We start from the raw sequence: 15,644 nt of genomic DNA, 5'->3' as shown, positions 1-15,644 counted from the left end.
TGTTAAGTGATATGTTTTCAAAATGTTATTGCTCTGACAGGCTTTGACCAGTCCTGTTTGAAAAGTGTGGTTAACATGAATTGGCTTCTACATGTCTGTCACCAATTTAACATTTATTAAAGCATTGTTGTGACAGATTGTATGAGACTTTGTTAAAGTAAAGAGTGTGAAATATTCACTTGTCACTTGAGATATATGTTTAAAAAGCTGTTGAGTTCATGTTTGGTGTAACTCATCTGAACCAGTCAGAACAATAACCCAGAAAAGCAGAGCACTCAAGGCCAGAGGCAGAGCAGTGTCACAGGATGCTGGTTACAGGTGGGAATGAGTTTGGTGGTGGTAGCTGTGAGAAGTCATTTTAGGGGCTGTGGGAGCCCCAGGAGAAGGTCAAACAAGGGAGCTTGCCTGGCGGAATCCTTCTGGAAGCCAGCCTGGGCTTTTCAAATAAAGGCACCGTCTCTCTGGTGCTTATTTCTTGCTGTGCCCAGAAAGAGAATGATGTGTGAACAGTACTACATCAAAGAAGTAGCTACTTCCATAAACTAATTCTTCAGTCTGCACTTAATCCCTCAAAATGCTAATTGTTATCTTACAGCTCAGTTCAAGAGAGAGAAATGCAGTGTGTACTTCCTTAGACAGTGAAAAAAAGGTATAAAATCAACAAACACTACAAACACACCCCTTTTCAACAAACATGAGAAATGCATCCCTTTACAATCTTTACACTGAAGGAATATCTTAGATGCTAAACATCCAACACCTACATTAACCTTGTGCATTAAGACAGTGCTCATGTTTACACTGTTCTTTTAATCCTGTAAAGTAATTTCATACCGTGTAGATCAGTTTGAGTGTATTTTTCATCCTAATGTATTCAGACTTTGCAGGCTCAATTAAGTCTGAAAATTATATACTCATTTTCTAAGCTTTTTTACCCCCCTCAATTACTATGCAGTTTAAAGTTTGCCATTTTATATAATGATAAAATATAATTTTATAGTTAGTGGACAGCTCAATGTGCAATTATCTGTTTTCAAAATCAATTAAAAGAGTCTTCTTCTCAAAACATGCCTGAGAAGGTCACACTGTTCCATAAAAAGCTACTGTTCCAGTTACAAGTGCTTTTAAATGTTCACCTTTTGATGAAGCTTGCTTCCAGGCACTGATAATTGTGCTAAATATTCAGTGTGTTAAGATATTTTCATGTGTCTAGTTGCTCTAAATGTGCAAGAAATTAAAAAAAAAAAAAAAGGAAAAAGTATTTAAATATTTGTCCAAGCAAATATTGAGGCCTGAATATTTTGAATCTAATTGTTTTGGTCTGGTGTCTAAGAAAGGTAAATGACAGCATTCCAGTTATCTGCAGCAAGCATTGACTATGATGAATTATTAATCTAGAGATGGAAAGGCCAAGTATACTGAAGAAGGCCGTGTGGAGATGTGGGCAATTGAAGAATGAGAGAGGAAGGTGTATTTCATGTGTAGGCTGAAATGCAAGTGAGAACTGTCTGCTGTTAGAGGCGCTCAACTTCTGCAGTGTGCCCAGGAGAAGGTCTGCACATACCTCTTCCCTGCCTCCCAAATGGGATGAATGCTCTGGGGAGTCTTTTCTGGGGGGGGAGCACAGCAGGGATGGTACTTTCCTGAACAAATTCACACAGTTTCCAGTGCAGTGTTCACCTAAGTCTGCATCCCTATATCGCACTATCTCATTTTGAACTTCTAACTATCAGGAAATCCAGTTCTTAACAAATAATATTTCAGTGCTTTTCTTAGGACAGTGTAAGGATGATTCACTTGTCAGGAACTTACCAACAAAGGGGATTTACAATAGCAAAGGTGTGGAGAAGATAAACAGCAAAGATAAACATTGTCCTTCCTTTGAAGCAGTGTAATGTAAAAATAGTGGTTTATGTGTCTTGGAGTTGCTTCTTTATTTAGTGGTGTTTACAGTCTGCGAGGTTTTGTGTTTTCAGAAATGTGGCTACCTGCATCAGGCTGTCTGCCTTTGTCTGAGCGCCAGTGTGGGACTGTTAGTTACTGAAATAGCATTTTCTGGAACTGAGAGTAGTGTCAGCAGTTTGTTTCTGGCCATGCCCTCTCTTCCTCTACAGCAAGCAGGTCTGTCACGAGTTAATTTAGTAAGTAACTGCAGCATGTCATGGAAACAACCTGGCCGCCTGCAGGTCTTCAGTAGTCTTTAAATTTAGTTACATAAGGGTTTAAAATGCCCTCATGTAATGAAACTAAAATAGATTACTGTTAGTCTAAATTACATAGGTGACAATGTACCATGATATCCATCACATGCTACTTTTTTTTAAAATTATTATTAGTTTACTCAGCTATGTCAAACGACATCTTAATTGTTTTGGACTTGAATTTGAAAGCACCAAATGAAATCTAAAATTGATGGGAATTACCTTTTGATCTCTTTTACACACGTGGATAGATAGATAGATAGATAGATAGATAGATATGCATGTGTATGTGTGTATGTATCTCTGTGTTTATATATATATATTTGGAAAATAAGATAATGTCTTCATTTCTGACATCTTTAATCCTGAATTTATGAATGCTTTGGGATTTGTTTGTTTGGGTTTGGTTTGTTTTGGGTTTTTTTAATATGGAAAAAATAATTCCAAATAAAGAGCTTTATAAATATTTATTTCTCGAAAAGGGAGTCCAGATAGTGCAAGGCAGAGGACTGATGATAGGATTGTACATAAATCTAAGGATTTGGGCTTCAGCCTTCAGCCTAGTGTGACACGAGAATTTTCTGTGTGTATCTGTGCCACCCATGTGTGCTTTGGTATTTCTGCCGTTAATATAGACCTATGTTCTTATAATTGGGTCTTGGATTTTAAATCAGCTGGAAAATGGGAAAATATTAAAGGAGAAATTAAAAAATACTGGAAGAGCAGTAAGACTTCTAAGAACACTTGAGGAGTTCTATTTTCTGCAATGTATTAAAAACGCCTACTGCACTTAAGTGGGATTTTTAAAATTATTTTAAAATAAAATATGTGCTTTTAGGACATTAAAAAAAAAGCTCTGTGATCATCACTTGGGCAGTGCCTGGGTGGCTGTGTGCCAGAGAGCCAGCAGTGGGTTTGCTTTCCAGGCTGCACCTTTTGTTCACCAGAGCAGCGGGGAATGGCAGCAATGCGGATGCAGCAGTTTAGCTCCTGGGCACAAAGGGATCCTTAATACCAATTAAAGAGCAGACTTAATGAGTACCAAAAGCAGCCCCCAAGCCAGGCCTCCTTAGCTAAAAAAAGATGGGAAAGCAACATGTTGGAGGAAATGATGGAATTTTGAAAATCCCCTAAGAAACAGGGGAACACCCTTTGCTTTCCCTGCTGCATCCTCAGCTCTCCCTCTGCTAAAAGCAAAGCTGTGTTAAAATACAGGGGAGTAACTGGTAGAACTGCCCCATTTGGAAAGTGGCTTTTAGCTGGCTGGGGGACTGTTTGTGGTCAGTGTGTTATTTCTAACTAAAATGGCACTTCATAAAAATAACAAATTGTTGGCAACCATTGCTCTTTGAATTCTATTTCTAGTTCTAGTCTCTATTTCTGTTCCTCTTGGTTGCTTTTCTCCTAACAAATCAAACTTCAGGATTGCAGCAGGAAATTTAGATTTAACCTCAAGAGTCAATGTTTTGTCTCATGTCTGCTCTAATGTGATACAGATGTTGGAACTGCTGTACGTAACTCAAGATTTTATTGAACTAGCCCTCCCTGCCTAATAGAAAACATAGCTAACTGGAGTGCACATTAAACACAGATCACTCTGAAGGCACTAAACCTGTGAATTTTAGAAATACATTCACAAAATACTTGGGATATTACTTCAATTGCACATCCTCCAGCTGTTTGATAGGGAGTTTCTACTACGCTAAAGAAGCAGAGCTCTTTATCTTACTTGTTTTAAAAAGCAAAACCAAGAAGTAAGCATGAAAAAAAAATGCAATACCTGAAATTATTTACAGGCTGGATATTCTTTTTTTTCTGTTCTTGGTTCCCCTCTCTTTAAAAAATAAACAGCAAGACTAGAGAGATAGATTATCTGTTGCATCCCTTTTTACTTCTCTTCTCCATCAATCCTGATCTCTGCTATTCTCGGGTTTTTTTTAGTTTTCCTTCTCTTGAGTTACCACTGTGGCCAGAGCGTGCTAAACGTTTGGGTATGTCTTTGATGAGGACTGAACAGTAAACACTGACATTTCTCAAGACTCTGCTATGCCACGTTAACCCCAGTACAAAGTCATCTGAAATCAGCTCTTTCCTCTATTTATTCATTCTTTTTCCCCCCTTATTTCTAATAATAAGATTTAAGTTTTCTAATTTTCTGTACAAACATTATGCTGTGTTTCTTAAATGAGATTTTTTTTTAGGGCAATGCCAGAAGGTTTAGCACATCAGAGTGCTTTTCTTGCACATAACCAAATAGGAATGATGTATTAATTTAGTGCACTAAACCCAATCCTCATGCCTTATAATATATGAAATGTGCTACCCAGAACAATCTCCAAGCAGCAAATAGACCAGGGAAAAGCCCTCAATACACAGAAAGTGGTGGTGGTGGGAAAACCAACCTAAGAGCTCTACAGGGAAACAGAGAGATTAAAAAAGTCTTATGTATGTTTTCACCTAGTTAGGCTGACTGATATGGTGGCTTTTTTTGTTTGAATCTTGAACTTCCACTTCTTGCTGGAGTCTTCTTTGACCCTTGGGTGGACCAATGTGTTTTGGATGTAGGTGTTAGAGGGGGTACAACTGGGTCTTCAGGCAACTCTGGGGCTGCTGACAGCTGTGTTGATAATGCCAGGAGCAGTGCAGAGTGACACAGCGTTAGCAAAGGCAAACTCCTTGTGTTTGGGAGATTAAAGCTGAGCTCCAGAAAGGTCACACCTGCATTAAAAAAAACCCAGTAAAAAGCCCTCACTCATTCAAATGACGGACATATCATGAAAATTAATTCATTTTAGCTATTGTATCAGCAAAACAGATCATTAGTTGACTCTTAATATACTGAACGATAAACATGTTTTTCCCCAGTAATGTGAACAGTGCTGTTTGAGGTTAATTGTCTTTCTATATTCCACTGGAAGGCTTTTAGTGCCAGACTTGGTTTTTTTCCTACATAGACAGGAGCTCAAGCAAAATACGGCTGTCCTGGGTCCAGCAGAGGAGCCTGTATGAAAAATAATTGGTCCTACCTACTAGCTACATCAGAATTTTTAAAATCCTTTCTGGTCTTGTCACTTGTTATGCAAGAAAATCTGTATCAGCAACTATTTCTAGCAGCTAACTTCTGAAAAAAAAGAGGAAGGTTTTATTATTGCCTAAAGCTTCCAAATTCAGTTTGTATCCTATAATGAGTACAGGAATACTGAGTCATTTTTAAAATAGCAGATTAGCTCTGTTATCGTATGAGAAAACTCTGAGGTCATTGGTGTAGCATTACATATTAATCTTTTTCTCTTCCAGGCTTCAGTTTATTTCTTTCATTTCCACAAACACTATACAATATTCACAGGTAAGTTAATTAACATTAAGTTCTATTCCCTCCCATTTAATTATGTATATTTATGGTTTCCTCAATTAGAAATAAATTTTATGGTTGAAATAGCCTAGCTCCTTTATCCAGTTGCTGTCCTGATAACGTAGTAACAGGTTTTTCTGGTCAGTTTTCAGAATCTGACTGGTTTCTTTTCCATCTTTACAACTCTCCCCTTTTTCTTTCACTTGCCATTCTCCAGGCAGTCTCACAGTGGTCCTGCACAGTAAACTGATAAAAGCTCTGTAGTTAGAAATATTGTGTTTTATTTGCAATCAAATGTGATTTGTAACTTCTGCCTGCACTAAGTAAAATTCTGTAGCTGATCATCCTACAGTCAGTGAAATACTTCATTGTCTTCCAGCTCCTTCTGTAAAACTCTCCTCTGTATGAAGTCTGCAGATAATTGCTCTCAGATATAAGCTAGGCAGGTGGCAAGCTGTGATTACATCTAAGAGCTGGCTTGCTCCACCTAGGAATTTTATCCACAGTTAATACTCTGATGGCCTGTTTTTATTAAAGCAGCCTGCCTTCCACTAGTATTTGATGGCTCATTTCACTCATTTGTCACTTGAGGTCTCTCAGGTCCTAAGTGTCCTGGAGGAGGGACTGTCACTGCCCGTCTTCAGGAATTAGTGGGAATTCATACTAACATTTAAATTTTGAAGAGACTATAACACAATATCTCATTGCTCCTACACAGCCCTTTTCCAGTTGTGGTACTCAGTGTAATTAATAAAAGCATGAACAGCCCTGAGTTTGAGGCAGGAAGAATGGGGAGTCAGGAGATGTGGGGCAGGAAGAACTGAGGACTTGCAGAAAGGCTGGGCTGTGGGGCAGGGGACTTGGAACCGGTGGGGCAAGGGACTCTCGTTTGGGGACGACTGAGTGAAGGAGGGAAGTAACTTGTGCACGTCAGCCCCTGGCAGTAGCAGCATTTACCCCAGTAAATATTTCAGTTTTCCTTCCTTTCATGTCAGGAATTTTGTTTGGTGTTTTCCTTTTCAAGTCATCATTCAACATAGTTCCTCTCAAGCCTTCCAGTGGGTTTATAATTCCTCTGAATAGAATGGCACAGTAATTTTAAAAATCCAGTCAGGTTTGCTTGAAGGATGCACATACAAGCTCTTTGGTGATGAGAGATTTGAGTTTTCCAATCATCTCCTCTCTTTCTTCATACTGATGCCTGTTCTCGGTTTTATTTTAGGAGAAGAGTATTCTTTTTTGGCATGAGAAAGATACTTCTTGGATTTTTGTCTAGCTGTTTCTATAAATACATATGTTCAGAGATTTTAAGCAGGACGTTTCCCAGTACACTTCAAACACAGAATTGCTCTTGTGAACTAGTGGTATGAAGGAATGGTTTCATGGTAGTGAACTTTAGTAAATTAAACCTCCTACTCCTTTTATAACCTCAGAATGAGGTTTTCCTGAGTGAGAAAGATGCAAGATACAGGTAAAAGCTGTTGACCTTACAGTTACCATTTTCCTAAATTACGTAAAATGCAGTCATTTACTACCTTTAATAGCACTACCTTTAAAAGCCAGCTTAAAATATCCAAGAAAACACAATGCATCATTAATTTTCCTGTACTCTAATTAGCCAAGAAAGCCTCCCCTTTAGGCTGTATTTTGAAAATGGTACAGTATTGTCTAGCAGCATCACCTCTAGACCTAAACAACAGCAATACCTGTCAGCCATGTGCTTGACTCTTCTGCCACTGAAAACATGGGGTGTATTGACTGAAACAATTTAATGTCTCATAAGTTTCATGCTCTATTTTGAACTCACAGCATGCCTGTATACTTGAGAGTACTGCAGCTCACTTCATGTGAGTTTAGTGGTCCATTGCCAGGCAATGGTGAGCAGGTGAAGCTGACCAGGAGCTATGTGAATAAACCAGTATAACTTAACCCCAGAAATAAATGTTACTTGGGCATACTACAGTTTCTTGAAAAATGTCTGCACATTTGCTATGTTGCAAGATGAACTCCTGGGCTGAGTTAGGCTAGAGGTTGAAGTTACTGTGTGGAAATAGAATGGATAAATTTTCTTATTCCATAAAATTACTGTATTTACTTACAGAGCACATTTAAAGAAAACACTGAAGCATGATTCTCTGTATGAAGGACTCCTACCTCTTGTGTCACCTCTGTTGCTGTTCGTTCTTCTTACAGTCTGGGTGGTTTTATCTCCAAGCAACATATTGGCAAAGCAACCAAGGCTGTTTTTATGGATGGTTGGGGTTGCTTTCTCAAATGTTATTGTAAGTATATTTGAGGTGAGATATTATTTAGAGATAGCTTATTTAGAGATAGCTTTTTATTTTTATGTGAATAAACAGAAGGGGACAAAATGTAGCTAAAATCAGCAGAGTCACTCAGCTCTTCTACCTCTGTGTTACGTGCTGTCTTATAAAAATACTCCAGAACACTTGTCTGGACTAGGGACATTTACAGTACTGAAATACCTACTCTGCCACAGCATAACACTTTTATGAGGGTTCTGGGATTTTTTTGTTTTGGTGGTTTTTTTGATAGTTTTTTTTTTGTTTTCGTTTGGTTCAGTTTTTTGTGGGTTTTTTTTTTGAGGGTTTATGACAACCCTAGGGAGGCCTTACTTCAGAAATATAACATACTCCCCAACACACAGGCAGAACTGGGGACTTGTCAAAGTAAAAGAAAAGTCAAAACAGGCACAGATTTATTAGCAAGAGTAGAGGGGTTGTAGCTTTCCCTTGCTCTTGTGCCCATTAGTGTTGTACATGTATTCCTGTATCCTGCAGTTCAGCTGATCCTACATTTTCCCTTCACTGCTTAGAATAAGGCCATACCATTGACAGGATGTTTTAGGGAAAGATGTGAAGAGATGCAGTTGCCTCGTGATGGCTCTCTGCCCACAGATTAGTTTCTCCTATACCACATCATTGTGACCAGTTTCCCCCCTTTAACGCCTATGAGGCAACATAAACCTCCATGAAGTACCAGCATGGGCAGCCAGACAGTGGTGCTGAGCACTGCAGGTAACCCAGGGCTTTATTCTCTGGAGGCAGCCCTTTGCCTCTCTTGCCAAGAGAGTAGCCAAGCAGAAAGGTGTTCCTCCATTTAAGCTAAAAATACCCTAGAGGACAGTGCCTAGTGTCATCTTCGGAAAATAGTCTCCAACACCATCTAAAACTGTGTCACTGAGCAATGCTACATCCGATTTAAAAAGTGAAAGACTTGAAGTGCCTTGCACTATGAGAGAGGTCTTAAAAATGTAGGATTTTAAAAGAGAAAGCATAACCTCTCTAGAAACTTGTATTCAGGAATGGAAAAGAAATCATAATTGTGATATTCGTTAGATGTATCCTATAAACGTACTTTTCTGAGGGTCACAGATCAAACAGTTTCATCTTAAGGACTTAATCTTGTAAAAAGGAGGTTATTTTCAGATGTGTTAAGTTTTATTGTATGCATTGTTCATTACCTAATCTACCCCTTTTTCTTAAAAGAACAGCATAGATTCCAAAATGAGAAATAAAATTATTTCATGCCAGTAGGGAAAATGCTTTCAGAGTTTGGCAGATGGCAGTTTATGCATATACATCTTAGCCAACCAAGAGTGATTGTGGCAGGATGCTTGCAGAAGAAAAACAGTAAGGCAAACCAAAAGTTTCTTTATAGACTGCAGTTTATCAGACATTGAGTGCAATATATATTCTTCTAGCCTTGTTTTTTCTTTTCCCAAAACATATACTGCAGTGTTGGAGGCTCATGTGAATTAAAAATGTATACATATATAGCTGAAATTTTTAACATTTTAAAAGCAAGCATTAAAAATGTATGGGTGTTAGTTGGAATTTATAACATTTTAAAGTTGAAAAACAAGCCTGTATTTCCTTTCACCTCCACTGGTCCCTTATACACACATTTTTTTCCAGCATCAGAGTAAGGCTTGTCATGGCAATACTTTTCTTTTCCTTGATAGCCTGACACTCTGGGTTTCCATTATCTCCTCTGCAGACCACAAACTGCAGCCCACGTGTCTCTACCTGCCAGTATCTTGAACTTCCCATGCCTTTGACAACATATTTGGTCACCCAGCAGATCCCCTAAGCTAAATGCCTGGTCTCAGACTTGGTCTCGCAGCCACTCAGCATCAGGGCAAGTAGGGAGCGGGCAGAAAGGCGGGCTATATCCAGCATTTTTGGTTAAACTAAGGAAGTAAGTCCTCCAAGGCCTAAAAAAGGAAAGCTGCTTACTCACAAGAGGAGGACTTCTTTTCCCAGTCTCCGCAGCTGGCAGTGGGACTGCCTGTGGATTGACTGCCTCTCTTGCCGGGAAGCTGACTTGGCTTTGAGATTTGTTCATACGGCAAGTGTCACAAGTATCCAGGTCTGAGCAAACCACCACAGAGCACAGCTGCCACAGCTCCCACGTAGGAAGCCCTCAGAGGCACGTGTTTGAGTCCAGGAGGAGTGGTGGAGTGGGTAAGTCCCATGGAGGGCAGTTGAGCCATCCCCATAGCAGGAGCGCAGTGGCTGATGTGGTGGCTGCCATGATGAGCTGGAGCAGCTCAGACTCATGAGATGCTTCTTGAGGAACGTTTCCAGGGAAAATAGTTAAGGAAGAAGACATTAAGGCCCTACTCAGGGGCACAAACCACAGCCGCTAGAGGATTAACTTCAGCAGGGCCAGGGAAGCATTGAAAGGCATAGGCGAGGGGGATGGAAAAGCACAGGGCACAGTCCCTTACCTCTTCTTTCCCATTTCCCTGTCCAGACACCAGTGCTTTCATCTCCTAATGCTGTTTTTGCCTCACTTGTAGTGTCAGTCAGTGCTTCAGGACCAAGGGAAAAAAGGAATTGAGGGAGGATCGGAGAGCATAGTCCATTTTGCAGTCCTGTGATACACTGAAGGTGAATTGCTCCAAATATTAATAAGTGATCTTTATGAAAAATCCAGTACTGTACTTAACACGGTATACTAATGGTTTAAAACAACGTGAAATTCAACCTCTGGACAGGTGCAATTATTTAGCAGAAAAATTATAGCATATAGATTGCTTTAGCAATTTCTGATACCCTCTGGAATGATTCCCAAAGGACCCATAAAACTAGTGGTATTAAAAAAAATCACAATCAATACTGAGAATGCATTGTAAGTGCAAATATTAACCTTAGGTACAAATGCTTACTTCTTCCATTATTGAAAGTTAATTATTTTTTCATGGTTTATTTTTGCATTCTTCAGCTTGAACAGAATGGGCAGTAAAGCCAGTATTTTTTCCCTATGGTCAGACTCCTACTGCTGCTGTCATAAGATTTCAGGCACTGCACAGGGAATGAGTTTTTCATTCTTCTACTTTTTTCAGGATACATAAAATCTATTTTTAACCACATTTCAATTTTGAGTGAAACTTAAATGGGTAAAATATTTCTGATGTGCCTAAATTCCTTTTTATTTTTGTAAAGGGCATGGTGTATATGAGACACATTTCTTAAGGAGCCTAAACCAGGCAAAACACTTTGGTGTGCTTAACTGTTTTTAAAATGCTGAACTTCAAGTGAGTTCATCTCATTAGGTTTCAAGAACTCAGTAGAATTAAGCTAATTGCTTTCAGTTAAATCGTGCACCACATATTCATTTTTTCCGTCGTTCTGAGTGGGATCCCTTTCTCTGGGCCCCCAACTACATCTCCAGGGAATCCGCTGTCATGACTGAGCCAAGAAAATGGTGTTTTAGTACATGAAGGAGTGCTAGAAAAGAAAAACAGGATTTGAAAGTGTCATATATTGTATTCCCTCCCTTCTATACAATGAAGCAGAAGACATTTCTGTCATGCTATGTGATTAAAATACCATTATGCTCTCCCAGTGATTAAGTGGTGGCACATTTGATTTGAGATCACATCTTTACGAGCCTCTGTAAAAACATAAGATGGCAAACAAACTCCCCTTTTGTGAAGATGTGCTTCAGCTTATCAAGTGTGTCAAAACACTGTCTCTAGAAAAGTGTGTATTTTAAATTACTTGTAATAATGTCCTGTAGGACTCACAGGGAGGCACAAAGATGCACCTATAGTAATCTTCTCACCAGAAACAAGCCTCATTTTGAACTCTAGCCTTGTTTTCCCTTCATCCAAAGCAACTCACAGAGAAAATGGATGTACTTTTACTTGGACCCCCTGGACTGACCCAGTGCTTCTCACCTGGCCCCTTTTGCTCCAACAGTGCAAGGTGATCATCTGCCAGATGAGCGGCACCCGGCCGGAGGTTTTCCACTGGTTCCTGCTGCCGCTGGCACTGGTGGTGTACGCAGCCATCTCTGGGTTGCTGGGCTGGATGGAAGAAGCTGTTCTTGCCGTGTTCACCGCCCTGGTCACGGCCGCCCATGTGCACTACGGGGTCTGCGTGGTGAGCGGGTGCCTCCGAAGCAGCTATAGAAGAGCTGCCCTGGGGCGGGCAGGAAGATGGGGTCTGGGAGCGGTTTCTAGTTGGGGCGGTGTCTGGGAATCTGAAAGTTCAATTAGGGGGTTTTTTTTCTTTGTGTTTTTTTATTTAGTCTAAAGTTAAAAGTCAGTTTATTACAGGCAGTGCCTTTTTGCAACAACTTCAATGACTTGAATTGTTCCAGTATACCCAAATGGTTTTGGCTTTAAACCCATCACAATCAGAATATTTATGGACTGGTTTTATGTAGCAGCTGACCCATGTGGCATGAACACTCCCACCCCTTTTCTGGCCTTTCTTCTTCCTGAGGTTATCTGACTGGAAAACTAGCAAGGTAAAATGCAAAGTGCCATGAATAGAATTAATAAAATAAGGCCAACTTTGCTTTGAATCTGCGGGCAAAATAGCTGTTTAATTTCTAATCTTTTCTTGGCCCTGTGTTAGCATCTCTCAAGCTAGAGACATGAACAGTTTTCCAGTTCATCAGTCTTACCAGTGCATTTTTTTGTCTGCTAGATCTCAGACTTGTCATTTATTGTCATCTGAATTACTGCTTAAATTCATTTTTACTTTGCTGATGCCATCTTCTCTAAATTGTCAAATAATCCTTTAGCAAGTGTTTTCATGGGGATTTGCTTTTAGATAAAATACCTAGCATAGTAAAAATCTCATTTCAGAGGGAGTTGTTCAGCATTCTTTAAGACACACCATTGGGATGTAAGGATTTTCTTTGAAAGAAGACTTGTCAGCAGACATTGGTGTCATAGTAGAGTCTACCCCAGTATCAATATGGGCCAACTGGTGAGGGTCAGAATGGAAATACCTGGTCAAAGTTCACTATTGACTGAGAGGGCCCAGCTCCATCATGTCTTATGTCATCTGTGAATCTGGTGTGTAGCAAATTAACTTCCCATTGGTGTGATGCAAGAGGAATGTAAGGACTACAGCTCTCTTGCTTGAATACTTGCAGGTCCTTGCGTACTTGTAGGTCCCCAAGTACAACGAGGACTGTGGTTGGGTCCTCCCCCCTCTGACTGGGAAAGGAGAGGCAGTGAATTGTGAAGCACATACCAAACAGGCTGCTAATCTCCATGATTTCTCTTTAGGGTAGGCAGCTGAGTGAGCACTTGAACATTTACATCTTTTCCCTGAAGAAACGCATCCAAGAGTGAACACCTGCACTATGATCAGACTGTAACACTTACGTGGAGATCTGCAACTCTTCTGATGTGATAAACAGTTGGAATTAATCTGATTAAAATAACCAAAGAATAGAACAGTACAGATATCTGAACCACTGCGACAATGAGCTATGCAGCAAGATGCTTCATCTCAGAGGAAGATTCCTGTCCAGCAGAGAAGTGTTTGCCAAGTTGTTCTGCTGCTAACATTTATTCTCTTCTAACACTAATGCTGTGTTACTGGTGGCCTCTCTGAAGCTTTTGTCTTCCTCCTCCTTGCCATTTTGTCCAAAGTCCTGGATAAATTCATGCCAGGTTACATAAGCTTCTTGGTGGTTTATAACCAGCACTGGTTTTGCTCAGCCTAGTCACCAGTGGGACCCCAGCAATGCAAACACTCCCTGTAGGTCCTTCTCACTCAGACATCTGAGCCTGCTTCATTTTCCATATTTATTTTCTTACAATTCATTTCTTCCATACAACCTCCTGAAAGGCTTATGCACATTCAGTCTTTTCCTCACCTCAAATGAATGTGTGAAGACGAGAATGAGCTGAGAAAGCTATGGGTAAAGTGTTTTTGAAACGTACTTTTTTTTTTTCCCATTCTCAGCATTAAGATGAGTCTCAGCTGACCTGTATCTGTCAGAAATGCAGGCTCTGTACAGCAGCAGCTGACCTTTATATTTATTTCCTAGGCAGTAACAAGCACATTGTTGGTATTTCAGGAGCAACGAGCAATATACTCTACAAAGGTAACCAGCTGAAAATAAATTTGGCCAGCAAACCTTCAAAGATTCACACATTTCGCTGCAAAACTAGTTTAGGTCAAACATCGTGTATGAGTGCAAAATGCAAAACAAACCATTATGTGCCTGTGTGCTTGAAGCAAATTCTTGTGTGTTTAGAAAATGACAAAAGAAAAAAAAACAAAACAAGAAGAGCTTATTTTTTCAAATGTTACACATTTGCATGCAGATGTAAACTGCTCACTTCATCTATGATACACGTAGGTTTTCTGCATGCCTTGGAGGAAGGAGTAAGAATTTGAGTTTCATCTCTTTTCATATGCTGCCCTAGCCAGAGGGACTTTGTGGTCTTGAAGCACTAATGAAACAATCTGTCCATTCCCCAAGGTAAGCATGAGATTACATTTTTGCACAGAGGGATGTGATTGACAGACTGGCATATTTATTAACTATTTTGCTTGCCAGAAGCCAGGTAAAAGCACAACTGTTGAGCTGCTAAGGCTTAAGTTCACCTTTTTCAGTTCTTAGACCATTTCTCTGGGTTTACCACTAGCCTGATGATTCTTCCCCCGCTCCCCCCACTCGTTAACTTACCCTTATATCAGTAGCTCCTATTAGTATTTTCAGCTGAGCACTGACTAGTCATATGAACAGCTTCATTTTAAGCTGGTGCTACCTGTTAAGTAGTTGTCCTCCCACAACATCAGCAGGTGATTTCCTCTGGCAGCCCTTCCTGTGGTGCCAGGAGACAAGCCTGCACATCAGCTTCCCCTCATCACAAAGCAGAAATCCACACCAACTGGGAAGGTTTCTCGTGATTTGAAAGTATGCATGTTCCACCTACCAAATGAGCATGCTGAGGGTCCCACCCCCCAAATGAACATGAGACTACAGTCACAGTTCAAGCAGCTTAAGGTTTGAGTTAGGCAGAGGGGACCAGTCATCCTGTTAATGCAGAGTCAGAGGTTTTTCCAAGAGCCCTGCAGGGATGGGAGGCTCCCATGCCCTTTGGTACTACTGTGGTCCAGCTCCAAGAGACATCTTCCAGCCTTCCTCCCCACTGGTGTGGTAGGCATGCCCCTATCCTGCATGATGCCCAGGGAGTGTGGGGTGTCCACCAAGGCACTCCCTAAGGACTCTCTCTCAGAATAAATCTGCAGGCTGGTTATTTAATGAAGTTTGCTAGAAAAGGCAATTTGTGTTGAAGGGGAATGACAGGTTTTGATGTTGTTGCTTGCACCCAACAGTCTCAATGTCTGATGGAATTAAATACTACATCCAATACCAGAGACATAAAAGTCTCACCTACTTTATAAAGGAAGTTTATATTTCACCCTTCCATCACAAGTGTCTGGAGGAAGTTCTGATGAGAAAAGAAATTACCTCTAAATTGGTTGTACTGGAGAAACTCTGTGGACAGGCTTCCCTTTTACATCTGTCTTGCACTTAATTAGGAAACAGCTGGAAATAAGGGTCACAGAAGCAGCACTATTTGATGCACTGTAATGGAGTATTTTGAAATATTCATTAAATGAAATTATAAAACTTGAAATACCACAACCTGCCTGCACTTGTACCTTTCTAAAGAGAAATACAGCGTCACTTTTTAAGGACATTAAGCTCTGGCCGAGTTTTTCACCTTCTATATGAAAACATGGCAAATAATTTTATTTTTCCTTTTTAAAGGAACTTGTCACTACAATCTCTATAAAGAC

At 40.1% G+C, this 15,644-nt stretch overlaps 1 protein-coding gene across 2 annotated transcripts in view; it reads left to right on the top strand.

The window, feature by feature from the left end:
- LOC113945098 (ethanolaminephosphotransferase 1-like) overlaps positions 1-14,605 on the top strand; it is a 55,523-nt gene extending 40,918 nt beyond the window's left edge. For both annotated transcript variants that reach the window (XM_027638944.1, XM_027638945.1), the window contains exons 7-10: positions 5,499-5,547; positions 7,655-7,835; positions 11,784-11,966; positions 13,109-14,605. In XM_027638944.1, the coding sequence (XP_027494745.1) occupies positions 5,499-5,547; positions 7,655-7,835; positions 11,784-11,966; positions 13,109-13,174 (479 nt within the window). In that variant the 3' untranslated portion in view covers positions 13,175-14,605. The remainder of the gene's footprint in view (positions 1-5,498; positions 5,548-7,654; positions 7,836-11,783; positions 11,967-13,108) is intronic.
- Positions 14,606-15,644: the final 1,039 nt, after the last annotated feature.

This window comes from Corapipo altera, unplaced genomic scaffold (assembly GCF_003945725.1).
Source record: "Corapipo altera isolate COAL_440 unplaced genomic scaffold, ASM394572v1 49, whole genome shotgun sequence".
Lineage (NCBI taxonomy): Eukaryota > Metazoa > Chordata > Aves > Passeriformes > Pipridae > Corapipo > Corapipo altera.
Note: the sequence above shows the minus strand (reverse complement) of the source record. Positions and strands in the feature narration are given on the sequence as shown.